This window comes from Lacerta agilis, chromosome 8, assembly GCF_009819535.1.
Source record: "Lacerta agilis isolate rLacAgi1 chromosome 8, rLacAgi1.pri, whole genome shotgun sequence".
Lineage (NCBI taxonomy): Eukaryota > Metazoa > Chordata > Lepidosauria > Squamata > Lacertidae > Lacerta > Lacerta agilis.
This window is the reverse complement of record NC_046319.1, coordinates 29,526,065-29,537,939: the sequence shown is the minus strand read 5'-3', so window position 1 is coordinate 29,537,939 and position 11,875 is coordinate 29,526,065. Positions and strand designations below refer to the sequence as shown.

The window sequence follows — 11,875 nt, the reverse complement described above, 5'->3', positions numbered from 1 at the left end:
GAAATAATAATAATAATAATAATAATAATAATAATAATAATACCTTTATTGTCATTGTACAACCTGTGTACAATGAAATTAAACAAGCCTCCCCCCCCAAACACTCAATCACTTATTGAACAACACACCACCTCTCAAGTCAATTTCGCTATGTTATTTTCCATTCAACAGCCTAACAGCCTACGGATAGAAGCTATTTTTTACCCTGTTGGTACGGCTGATTATACTTCTATACCTTCTGCCCAAGGGTAGAAGATTAAAGAAGTGATGGCCAGGGAGTGAGTCATCCCTGGGAATTTTTCTTGCTCTCCTAAGGCAACGATCCCTTGCGATGTCATCTAGCGGACTCAAGGGACAGCCCATGATATCACGTGTTGTATTCACCACCCTCTGTAGAGACTTTCTGTCCATGGCTGTCAGGCCAGCATACCGCCCTGTGATACAATATGAAAGGGCACTTTCTATTGTGGACCGGTAAAAGGAGTTCATCAGCTGTTGTTTAACATTATTCCTTTGCAAGACCCTGAGGAAATGGAGTCTCTGTTGGGCCTTTCTGGCCACCTGAGTTATGTTGGTTTTCCAAGTGAGGTCCTCACTAAGGTAAATTCCCAGGAATTTAAAGGAGGAGACTCTCTCCACACAACCCCCCCCCCCCGATACACAGCCCCCTGGGTTTCCCCAGGCACTTGGTTGGCCACTGTGAGAACAGGATGCTGGACTAGATGGGCCCTTGGCCTGATCCAGCGTGTGGTTCTTATGTTAGACTAACACAGAGCATCTCAGTAGACATTTCTGGCTTTTCATCCACCCCACCCCTCCAGACAGAATGTTTGGGTTGGTATTTCTTTAACAGGAATCAACATTGGAAGGAACTTTGCGTAGATGTCGGAATGTTCCGTGCAGGTTCAGAGTGACCGTTGAGCAGGGCAGTTGGAAAGGGAGAAGCTGGTCTGAGCAGAATGACCGAGACAAAAGCTTCCTTCCAGATGGAAGCGAACTAACATGGCAAGCAAGTGAGAAGAAGGACGGAGGGGGAGCCATATTAGCCAGAGCACCAAGAAGAGTCACCTTGAAGAGAAGATGGCAGGGCCAGAAAAGAGATAAGTGCTGAACCCACCATATCCAAGGGCAAAACTAGAGATTACAAGGGTGGAAAATGGGGCTCCCCGCTTTGTGACCTTAATGCAGCAGCCTGAAGCATTTGCAGGAGGGTGGCTTAAGCGGAGAGTAGCCTGCCCAATAGTTTTCTGTTTCAAGTCCCTCCAAGTAATTGTATTACCTTTATACAGTTTCTCCTGAATGGACACACTTTTATTTTGGAGCCCACCAGGAGGAAAAATAAGTTCAGGGATGGGAGGTATTTGCAGGGGAGAATTGACTGGGGAGGTCCACTATGTTTGTGCTATGTTGACCTCCCACAGCTTTCTCACTCCCTTTGTTACTCCCTTTGCCACTCCCTTTCCAGGTTAGCAACCACGAGAGCCTTGTGGCCCCAGTCAGTCTGTTAACGTCTGGGCAATCCCCCATCTGGCTTCCACACTCTTTGGGAGGAATGGATCGTAGCTGAGCAGAGCCAGTAAATGGTGCCCTGTCAGTTTGGGATCCTTACTTCCTGAAGAGCCAACCAACTCTTTCTGCCACCCAAATGAAAATGGTTTCTTGCATATGGGTTCTCGGCATTGATAGTTGTGGGTATCTTGCCCCACAGCAATGGTGACCAATGATAGGAAAGCAAACTAAGTTTTCGAAAAATAAAAACTAAAGTTGGAAGGCCATGTGGTATGATCCCTGAAGGCACAGGAAACCCAGTGTTACATACACCATCCCTGATAGGTGGCCATTGACCTTGCTGTTGTTTAGTCGTTTCTGACTCTTTGTGGACCAGAGCGCGCCAGGCACTCCTGTCTTCCACTGCCTCCCGCAGTTTGGTCAAACTCACGTTAGTAGCTTCGAGAACACTGTCCAACCATCTCATCCTCTGTCGCCCCCTTCTCCTTGTGCCCTCAATCTTTCCCAACATCAGGGTCTTTTCCAGGGAGTCTTCTCTTCTCATGAGGCGGCCAAAGTATTGGAGCCTCAGCTTCAGGATCTGTCCTTCCAGTGAGCACTCAGGGCTGATTTCCTTCAGAATGGATAGGTTTGATCTTCTTGCAGTCCATGGGACTCTCAAGAGTCTCCTCCAGCACCATAATTCAAAAGCATAGATTCTTCAGTGATCAACCTTCTTTATGGCCATCAACCTTAGTCACCTCCTAATGATGGATGGTCCGCTACTTCAGAAGCAGCCTGTTCCACTGTTGAACAACTTTTTTCTTTCTTGTCGTTAAAGTAATAGCCTCTCTCCCTTCCTCTCTTTTTACTTCGAAGAGAAAACGGACCGTAAACGATGAGCCATGGGATCTGCAAGCGGGCAAGGTGTACGTGTCGGAGTCTTGCTTGAGTCCCGGGTTCAACACAGTCGCTGCCAAAAAGTCCTTCCACCAGAAATATTCTCCAAGCTTGGACACCATGGTCCCCATCCGCCTGAAAGCAAGGCAAGTTGTGTGACCGTAGGAAGGTGCCTAACGAGTCAGACCATTGGGTCCATTTAGCTCAGTAGTGTCAAGACAGACTGGCAGCAGCTCTCTAGGATTTCAGGCCTTACCTGGAGATGCCGGGGATTGAACCGGGGCGGGGGACGTCTTCTGCATGCAAAGCAGATGCACTACCACTGAGCTACATCCCTTCCCATAATCAGAATGCAAACAGCTTAACAAAGATTGCTTTGAATAGCATTTGCACCCTCTCGTTCGTCGTGGGGAAAAGGCCAGCAAAAACAAAAACAAACAAAAAAACCTTAAACTTGTGGATTGGCATGAAACTGTGCACCTTATTTATTTATTTATTTATTTATTTATTTATTTTGAAAGGTGAATTTCTTTTGTGAATCTCTGGGCTATAAAAAATACTCCATCCGTTGAAATGTTAAGGCATCTCCTTAACACTGATTGACGAGAGACAGACCTTTTGAAAGGATTCTGTTTATGTCTCTCTCTGTTTAATGCAATGTTACCATGATATTGAACAAAAGAAGTCCTATTTTATTTCATTGATGTTTATACACCCCTCCTTTCTAAGATAAAATCAGAAACTTCCTGAAGCTAGCAGGTCCAGATCTGGTCAGTGCTTGGCACTCTAGATATACCATTCCAAGTTCTGCCAATGTCAAGAAATAAATGAATTATAAATAACACAGGGGTATGCATAAAAAAGCCATTTGCAGCAGAGATGGTGACCCTCAATATGTTTCTTGCGCTCCAACTCCCATCAGCCTCAGCCAGTGGTCAAGGATGATGGGAATTGTAGTCCAACAACATCTGGAGGGCCACACATTCTCCACCCTTGGTTTTTCATGAACTGGGTTTGCACTAACAAGCATATTTGCAAATAGAAATATAGGGGAGAAACATACAGGACAGAAGAGTATACATACATATGAACAGTGGAATGATCTACATAAGCAACGAAAGGATAGCAAATAAGAAGTGCAAACTATTACACCCAATTCTTTTGGGGACCTTCAATTGGGGTGTGACTTCCCGCATTAAAAATCAGAAACTTTAACAAATCTTATCGCTTTCAGAGCTACTTCCTTTTGGCCACATTTATTTGTATTTAGCCAATTATTGGTAATAGCTATTGATTTCCTTGTGAATTAGTTATGGCACATCTGTGTCAGGTGAAGGTTTGTACATATTTGGTAAGTAGCTATATGTAAATAGTTTGTGCTTCAAATTTCCCGTACCCTTATGTTTTCGTTAGTTAAGAATGTGTTATACACACACACACACATGCAGTTTCTGGTATCACTAGATCAACTTCATCCACTTTGTCAAATTAATTAAACTGAATAGTTTCAATTGGATTTTGAACAAATGTGCAATTAATTGTTACTGTTCCGAATGATGCTTTTCATAGGTTAGAGGGCATTGGGGATAAGTTTATGGAACCAAGGGGCTGTAACCCTAGAAAATTTGCAAACCACTCAGTTAGATGTTAGGAGAAAACCCATGAGAGTGTTGGAGTTTGGATGGACCAACTGCCTGATGCAGCAGAAGGCAGCTTGCTAGCAATGCAATAGATTTTTGTTTCATTTTACTCTCTCCCCTCTCCCGGGCAGGTCAGCTGTGAATCCAATAGACAACGCGGGGCTGCTCTCATTTGCGACATTTTCTTGGCTCTCGTACCTCATGCTCCGAGGATTCAAGCACAAACTCAGCATGGACTCCTTGCCTCCCCTGTCTCCCCTTGATAGCTCAGAACCAAACACCAAAAGGTAGCAGGGTTTTGACACACCGGTATATGTAAGAGCTTTTTCTGCATGCAGGGAACGATCATTTGCATGTCCCCACGCCGATCTCGGCTCTCGAGAACTTGAGTGTAATAGGCAGTTCTTAGCTAGGAAACAACACTATTTGCAGCTTCTTGCTGCTCCACTCATGTAAAGTTCAGGGGAACAGGATGGGAGGCCACTGTCCTCCCCCCCAATTTTGTGTGTGCATGCAATGTTATGATCCCGATTTCATCCAGTCTCCTTGTAATTTTCTTGTGCAGTGTCACCTTATGAGCAGGGCTGGCGCCATGACCCGGCATCTGTGAGCACCCAAACCCAGGCACCCCTGTAAGGCCTGTTACTCATTCTTTAGTTCAGGAAGGCTTAACATAGGAATACCAGAAGGGTCCAGCTGCTGCATCAGGTCAAAAAGACCCAGCTGCTCCAGCATCCTGTTCTCACAGTGGCCAGCCAGGTGCCTGTGGGAAGTTTGGAAGTAGGAACCTGAGCGCCCTGGTGCTCTTCCCACTTGCGATTTCCAGCAAAGTGGCATTCAGAGGGCATGCCGCCTCCGAAGGGAAGACATAGACCTCTTAGCTAGTAGCCAAGCTGAAAGGCCTCTGCATCTGCTCAGAGGTGCGGTCTTCCATGCTGCTTCACATATCATTGGAAGGAAGAGCATCATGTGCCAACAAGGAAGGTAGCAATAGCCTTGTGTTCTTCCATCCCTATTTGTGCTGGCCCCAGGGGTTTGTCCGTGAAGCGAGGTCCAAGTCCAGTCCTGGGTCTAGGGGTCCGAAGGAGGTCAGTCCGGCGGGGAGCAAGGCAGGGAGCAGGTCAAGGTCCAAGGCAGGTGCAGGCACAAGGTTGCAGGTTGAGCATACGCTTGCAACTAAGTTGCTCACGCAACTTGGGCTGGGTCTGGCTGGCTTTTATCTGGCCCTATGCTTAGGGCAGCCCCGATCCTCCGGAGACTCACCTCTCCTCCGGGCCTGGAGGCAAGCACTCCTCCTGAAAGCACTTAGCTCTCTTCGCCTCTCTGTCCTGAGCCTCTGCAGCTCAGGAGAGGCTGGTGGGTTACTGGACCCAGGGGCTGCCTCAGCTTCCTCTGAAGAGGCTGGGAGTGGAGCCCCTGCAGGCAATGGGTCCTCCCTCCCATCAGGAGCCAGAGCAGACTCTGCTGATGCCTGCACCTGGGGATCCAGCACAGGTGGGGATCCTTCAGGTTCAAGCCCTGGCCCTGGCTCAGCTGGTTCTGGAGGCGGGGAATCCTGTGCAGGCTGGGATCCCTCAGGTTCAGCATCAGAGTCTGACTCCCAGGCCATCACACTATTTATCTAGTGATCCACTGTGAGATCTTTTGATGATGGGTGGTATATAAATACAATATTAATTAATGAATACATACCATAGAATTGATAGCTCTGTCCTCCCTTTTAACACCATCCACATTGGCCATCAGCATGGCATCTTTTGTCTTGACACTGGATATTAGAATTATTAGTGGAGCATTTGCTTCAGCATTGATACAGGTCAAAATGAGAGCTTATATTTGAGCTGGAGGTGCCATCCCTTCTGAACTACCAGCAAGGCCCTGATCTAGGCAGGTGCCTACATATGTCTCCCCCTTCCTCCCAAGTAGTATCACTCATGCCTGAACTTTCTCCCTGGCTCACTGTCCCCTTTGGTCCTATGACTCCAGAGGCAGGGGTGTAGGAAGGGGGTGCGGTGGTGGTGGCGCGCCCCAGGAGTCATCCGGGGTGTGTGTGACAAAATCCCCCCTGGGCGGATTGTGCCGCCACACCGACATAGGCCCTCCACCGGGAGGATTGTGCCTCCGCAATTGCCTCCCCACTGGGAGGATCGTGCTGCCATGCCACGATAACCCCCCACCGGGAGGATCGCACCACCATACCGTTATCGGCCCGTGGACTGATCGCCCCACCCCTTGGGCAGATCACCCCGCCCCCAGGTGCACAGCACATGCCGCTCTGGTGCTCACCTTCCTCCAAGTCCCCACCTACAAACATTTCCCAATTCTCTTTGAAGGCTGTCTCATCTTGTTCTCTGATTTTACTAGTTAAGTTTACTAATTCAGCATATTTCATAAATTTCAACCGCCACCCCTCTTTTATAGGTACTGCATCCTCCCACCAATTGCGGGCATACAGTACTCTCACTGCAGTAGGCGCATACAGAAACAAATTCCTTTGATTCTTTTGTACATCTGGTCCAATTATCCCTAGGAGAAAAGCTTCTGGGTTGGTTTTGTTTTTTTTTTGACCGGGGGGGGGGAGTCCTCTTAAATATATATTTTTTCATCTCATTATGTGTCATCTCTCCAAATCCCTTAGCTATTCTACAAGTCCACTGCATATGATAAAATGTACCTTTTGTTTCTTTACATTTCCAACATATACCTGATTCTGACTATACATCTTTGCTAGTTTACTTGGTGTAAAGTACCATCTATAAATCATTTTAAGTTGTGGAGCTATTTGACCACAGTATGTAAAGATGACAACTAGCACAGTTAGAGCTTTCAATAAGGATTAAGACAGATTTCATTAAGGTCTATCTATGCCTGTTAGAGAGATGTTTATCTAAATTAAGGTATCTGGTGACACCACCCGAGGGAGGAAGGGGGAGAAGGCTTTCTTTGATGGGGGGTGGAGGGAGGGAGGGGGAATTTCAAGGTGAGGAGGTGACAAAAAAAATTCCGCACCGGGTACCACCTCACCTTGCTATGCCACTGCCCAGAGGGGACCAGGGTGAGGTCTGAGAGCCAGCCAGGAAGCCAGGCACCTAGGGTAGGGGTGTCTGGATCTGATGGGTCTGGCCCCCTGGGGCCCCAGCAGCTGCCCAATGGTGTGGTTGCCAACTGAAGACTAGGAGTGGCTCATTGCAAATGAATTACTCCCATAGAATTGCAAAGGTCATCTGTTCAGCACTGACTTTGTAGCTAGCCATCAGAAGTGGGTCTCTTCCAACCAGCTTGCGAGTGGAGGAAATGTGCAATGCGGTTGTTTGCCTTTAACAGATTGCAACGCCTTTGGGAAGAAGAGCTGGCCAAAGTCGGTCCCAATAAAGCTTCCTTACGCAGAGTGGTGTTTAAATTTCAAAGGACCCGGATTCTGGTAGACATATCGGCTAACATCATTTCAGTTGTTATTGGTGCTTTGGGCCCGGTGAGTAGCGTGGAAATACAATTTATAAACACGCTTGAAATGTGTGTTTCGAAGGTGGGTGGTGGAGGACTTGCCGGGTGGCCTTCGCCAACCTGGCTCTCTCCAGATGTGTTTGAACTGCTGCTCCCATCCTCCTCCTCGGCCAGCATACCTTCCATTTGGCAGATTATCTCCCCACCCTGAAAAGTAACCGAGAAACTTTTTTTGCAGACAGTGATCATCCACAACATCCTGCGGCACAGTGAAGACCACTCCTGGGACCTCGTCCATGGGATTGGCCTCTGCATAGCCCTTTTCATCACAGAGTTTTCCAAAGTCTTCTTCTGGTCAATGGCCTGGGCCATCAACTACCGCACCGCTATCCGATTAAAAGTTGCCATGTCGACCCTGACATTTGAGAAGCTGCTGTCATTTAAGACTTTGGCATGCATCTCTGTCAGCGAAGTAAGTCGGTTTTATTTTATTTGTAGCTCACCTTTCCTCCAAGGAGCTGAAGGTGGTGCACATGGTTATCTTCCTCCCATTTTTTAAATCCTCACAACAACCCCACGCGGTAGGTTGCAATGAGGGATGGTGGCTGCCCAAGGTCAGCCAGCAAGTTTCATTTGCTAAGCAGGCATTTGAACACTGCTCTTCTGGGTCATAGTCCAGCGCTACATCCAGCGGGGAGGAATCTCAGACAGGAGGACCATATGTGGTCCACCAGGCCACACCCCTCTCATCAGGCCATGCCCCTCTCAGGCCACACCCCCTCTCACCAGGCCACACTGTTCACTGCTCCTGCTGCACACTCTCCTCTATCTGGAATGCTCCCTTGAAATGTGATAATGCCTCTTGCATGCCTAGGTGGAGTGTGTGTCTTTATATAGAAACCTGAATGACTAGCATGCAACTTCCTGTCAAATTCATTGCCTCACCCATTTTCCCTTTGTCTCCACCCACTACAGCCATACAGCCCTCAAAATATTTCTCACGCGGGAACATGGCCTTCCAGCTGAAAATATTTTAGAAAGGATTGCTCTGATCACTGGACAGGGGTGCCGGCTATAGAGGGCCCTGAGGGTCCCAAGCACACAGACAATTTTTGTTGTGGGGTGCTCAGTACCCACACCGCAGGGCCCCCAACGTCACTTCCAGTGCCTCGCGAAGCACCGGAAGTCATGTCTGAGGCTTCGGGAGACCTCAAAGATGCTGTCCGAGGCCTTGCAAGACCTCAGAACCTGACTTCCAGTGCCACCTAAAGTCAGGTTCTGAGGCCGTGGGGTGCATGACATCATGACGCCACGTCACATGCGCTGGGCACCTACCATATTGGCCCAAATATAAGCTGCACTTTTTCTCCAAATTCTGACAGCGAAAAGTTAAAGTGTGGCTTATATTCACGACCTTCCCTTTCCCCCAACGGCTCCGGGGAGGCTTGGGAGCAGCAGGCGGGCTGCGCGCCATCGCCCCATGCTCCCAGTCTGCTCTTTGGGGAGGGGGGAGTCGCACCGCTTTGCTGGCACCTTCCCCTCCAAGAGCAGCCCAGGAGCATGGGGCAATGGCATGCAGCCTGCCTGCTGCCCCCAAGCCCCCCCCAAGACACCGGAAAGAAGAGAGAAGGGGGGGAGGCTGCTGGCAGTCCGGGAGCATGGGGGAATGTCTTTTTTCTCTCCCCCCCCGAATTTTGAAGTTGCAGCTTATTTGTGGGTGCGGCTTATATTCGGGCCAATATGGTATAACCTGGGGCCCAAGTTGGCGCCCCTGTCACTGGATAAGACTATAAGTGACTGCAAGTCATGATGGCCAGATGCTTCCTCCAGGTCTAGAGCCAGCTGTTGATGGAGCACAACAGTGGGAGAGGGCCATTGCCCTCCTGTGCTACTTGCAGACTTCTGTTTAGTCCTGCTGGGCAACAGAATGCTGGACTAGGTAGGCCTTCAGGAAGATCCAGAACAGCAGGCTGGCATTATAAACCAGGTGGTTACACATCAGCCGAGCCGGGTGTTATACATGCCTTGACAATGAATCGAAAACCTTTAATTACAAGATCACTTCTGACGACTTTGATTCTCCGAGTTTCTCATTTTTCCAGTCTGCATTTCCACAACACTCTTCTAATTTTTTTTTTAAGCCCTCATGAAAATTTGACATATTAGTGCAAATTTCTCTTAATAGATGTAAGCAGTTTGAACTAATAACACACATTTTTGCAAGCCATTTCCTCAAGATAATGCATTTTTGTATATTTTTTATTAATATTAGATGTCTGTGCACATGTCATTCTGGTATATGCATTTTGGTACACGTTACACGTACAGGAGAACTGCATTGCAAAATTCAGAAAAGTGGGAACTTCAAGGATTTCTCGCACGTTGTTTAAGAAAGTACAAATTTAGTAGGTTTGTCTTTAAATGTGAACCAAACTGAATTTCTCCCTCATTCTTCCTTCTGACCAGTTGGTCACAGCATCACTCTTGGTTCCTTTGTATCTTTCAGATGATCAATTTGCTAAGCAATGATGGCTATCGAATATTTGACGCTGCTTTAGTTTGTCCCCTGCCACTTGCTGTACCTCTGCTGATGATCATCGGCACAATCTACTCCTGCATCATCCTTGGTCCCACAGCACTCCTAGGGCTGGTTCTTTATATTATATTCATACCTGTACAGGTAACACAGTCATTTCCTACATAATCGTGGCACTATTTAGCGGGAAGAAACTCCAATGAAAATCCTCGTTATTACAATTTTTTTTTTTTACATGGCTGTTTATCTGTATATATTTGAAAATTTTATATATGGATGTTTTATGATGGCCTATATTTGTAATGCCTGGTAAAGGTTTGGCGAAGTAAGTTTATGTCAATAACTGTTTTAGAAAAAAGGTGCCTAGAGAACCTCTAGATGGGTGGGCATTTTTGGTGGGTATATTCTGCAACGGGACCCAGGTGGTGCTGTGGGTCAAACCACAGAGCCTAGGGCTTGCTGATCAGAAGGCCAGTGCTTCAAATCCCTGCCACGGGGTGAGCTCCCGTTGCTCAGTCCCAGCTCCTGCCCACCTAGCAGTTTGAAAGCACGTCAAAGTGCAAGTAGATAAATAGGGACCGCTCCAGCGAGAAGGTAAACGGCGTTTCCATGCGCTGCTCTGGTTTGCCAGAAGCGGCTTTGTCATGCTAGCCACATGACCCGGAAGCTGTCTGCAGACAAATGCCGACTCCCTTGGCCTATAGAGCGAGATGAGCGCCGCAACCCCAGAGTCGGACACGACTGGACCTGATGGTCAGGGGTCCCTTTACCTTTACCCTTTACCTTTATATTCTGCAACATATCATTGGCCTCATTCACACCATACATTTAAAGCACTCTGGTCCTGCTTTAGTCATGACTTCTGCCAAAGAATCCTTGGAGCTGAAGTGTGTTATTGGTGCCTGAGAGTTGTTAGGAGAACCCCTCACTTCCCCTCTCAGAGCTACCATTTCCCAGAGTTCCCTGAGAAAAGGATGCATAGTTAAAGCACTTTGGGAACAGCAGCTCAGGGAGGGGAGTAGAGGGGTCTCCTAACAACTCTCAGCACCCTTAACAAACGACAGCTCCAAGAATCCTCCGGGATAGGTGCTTTAAATGCCTAGCGTGTCAATACGGCCACTGATGCAATAATAGTGGTAGATTTATCCCTGGGCATCAACACACCACTCCCCTTTATTAGTTGTTCTGCGATGCTTCCCCAGTATTATCGCGTTACTGCCGCCTGGGGCGTCACCCTTGTACTATAGTACAACATTTGTACAGCACAACCTGGAAAATTAGTAGTATGAAATGTCACAGGATTTCAGCAGGAAGCTACAGGAGTGGATATGAAGCGGTATGTCCTTCTCAAAACCTTTTCAGGCGCAAACAGGGCTGAAAGCAAGATTGTGTGTAATGGTCCCCATACCACCACGAGCCCAAATAATCCTGAACGCGCCTTGCCTGGAAGGGCCCATAGCCTATTCACTGGATGACACTGGACTTATTTGTACCCGGGTGAAGTTAGGCGTTTCCTGCCTCTGTCATGTTCTTGTTGAGGGTCAGGAAGTTGAACAAGAACTTTCTGACCGGTGTGTCCTCTAAGCCAGAGGTTCCCAAAGTTTCTTTCCGGGCCATAGCCCCCTTGGTTCCGTAAACCCATTCCTCTGTGCGCCCTACGAAAAGCATTCTTCAGAATAGTGGTTTGCACGCCACAGATAAGATAATAGTGGTTTGTACGGCACAATAAAGTTCATAACAGTAACAATCAATTGCACATTTATTCAAAATCCAGTTAAAACTATTTAGTTTAATCGATTCAACAAAACTGATGAACTTGATCCAGTCATACTAGCTTTCCGAAGTCTGATAGTAATTTAAACCCCCA

General features: G+C 47.6%; 1 protein-coding gene across 1 annotated transcript in view; it reads left to right on the top strand.

Moving 5' to 3' along the window:
• Positions 1–896: 896 nt before the first annotated feature.
• The window catches only part of ABCC12 (ATP binding cassette subfamily C member 12), a 55,394-nt gene continuing 44,415 nt past the window's right edge, over positions 897–11,875 (top strand). Inside the window, exons 1-6 of the mRNA XM_033157136.1 lie at positions 897–1,100; positions 2,361–2,534; positions 4,160–4,315; positions 7,353–7,500; positions 7,711–7,944; positions 9,979–10,152. Coding sequence (XP_033013027.1) covers positions 1,081–1,100; positions 2,361–2,534; positions 4,160–4,315; positions 7,353–7,500; positions 7,711–7,944; positions 9,979–10,152 — 906 coding nt within the window. The 5' untranslated portion in view covers positions 897–1,080. The remainder of the gene's footprint in view (positions 1,101–2,360; positions 2,535–4,159; positions 4,316–7,352; positions 7,501–7,710; positions 7,945–9,978; positions 10,153–11,875) is intronic.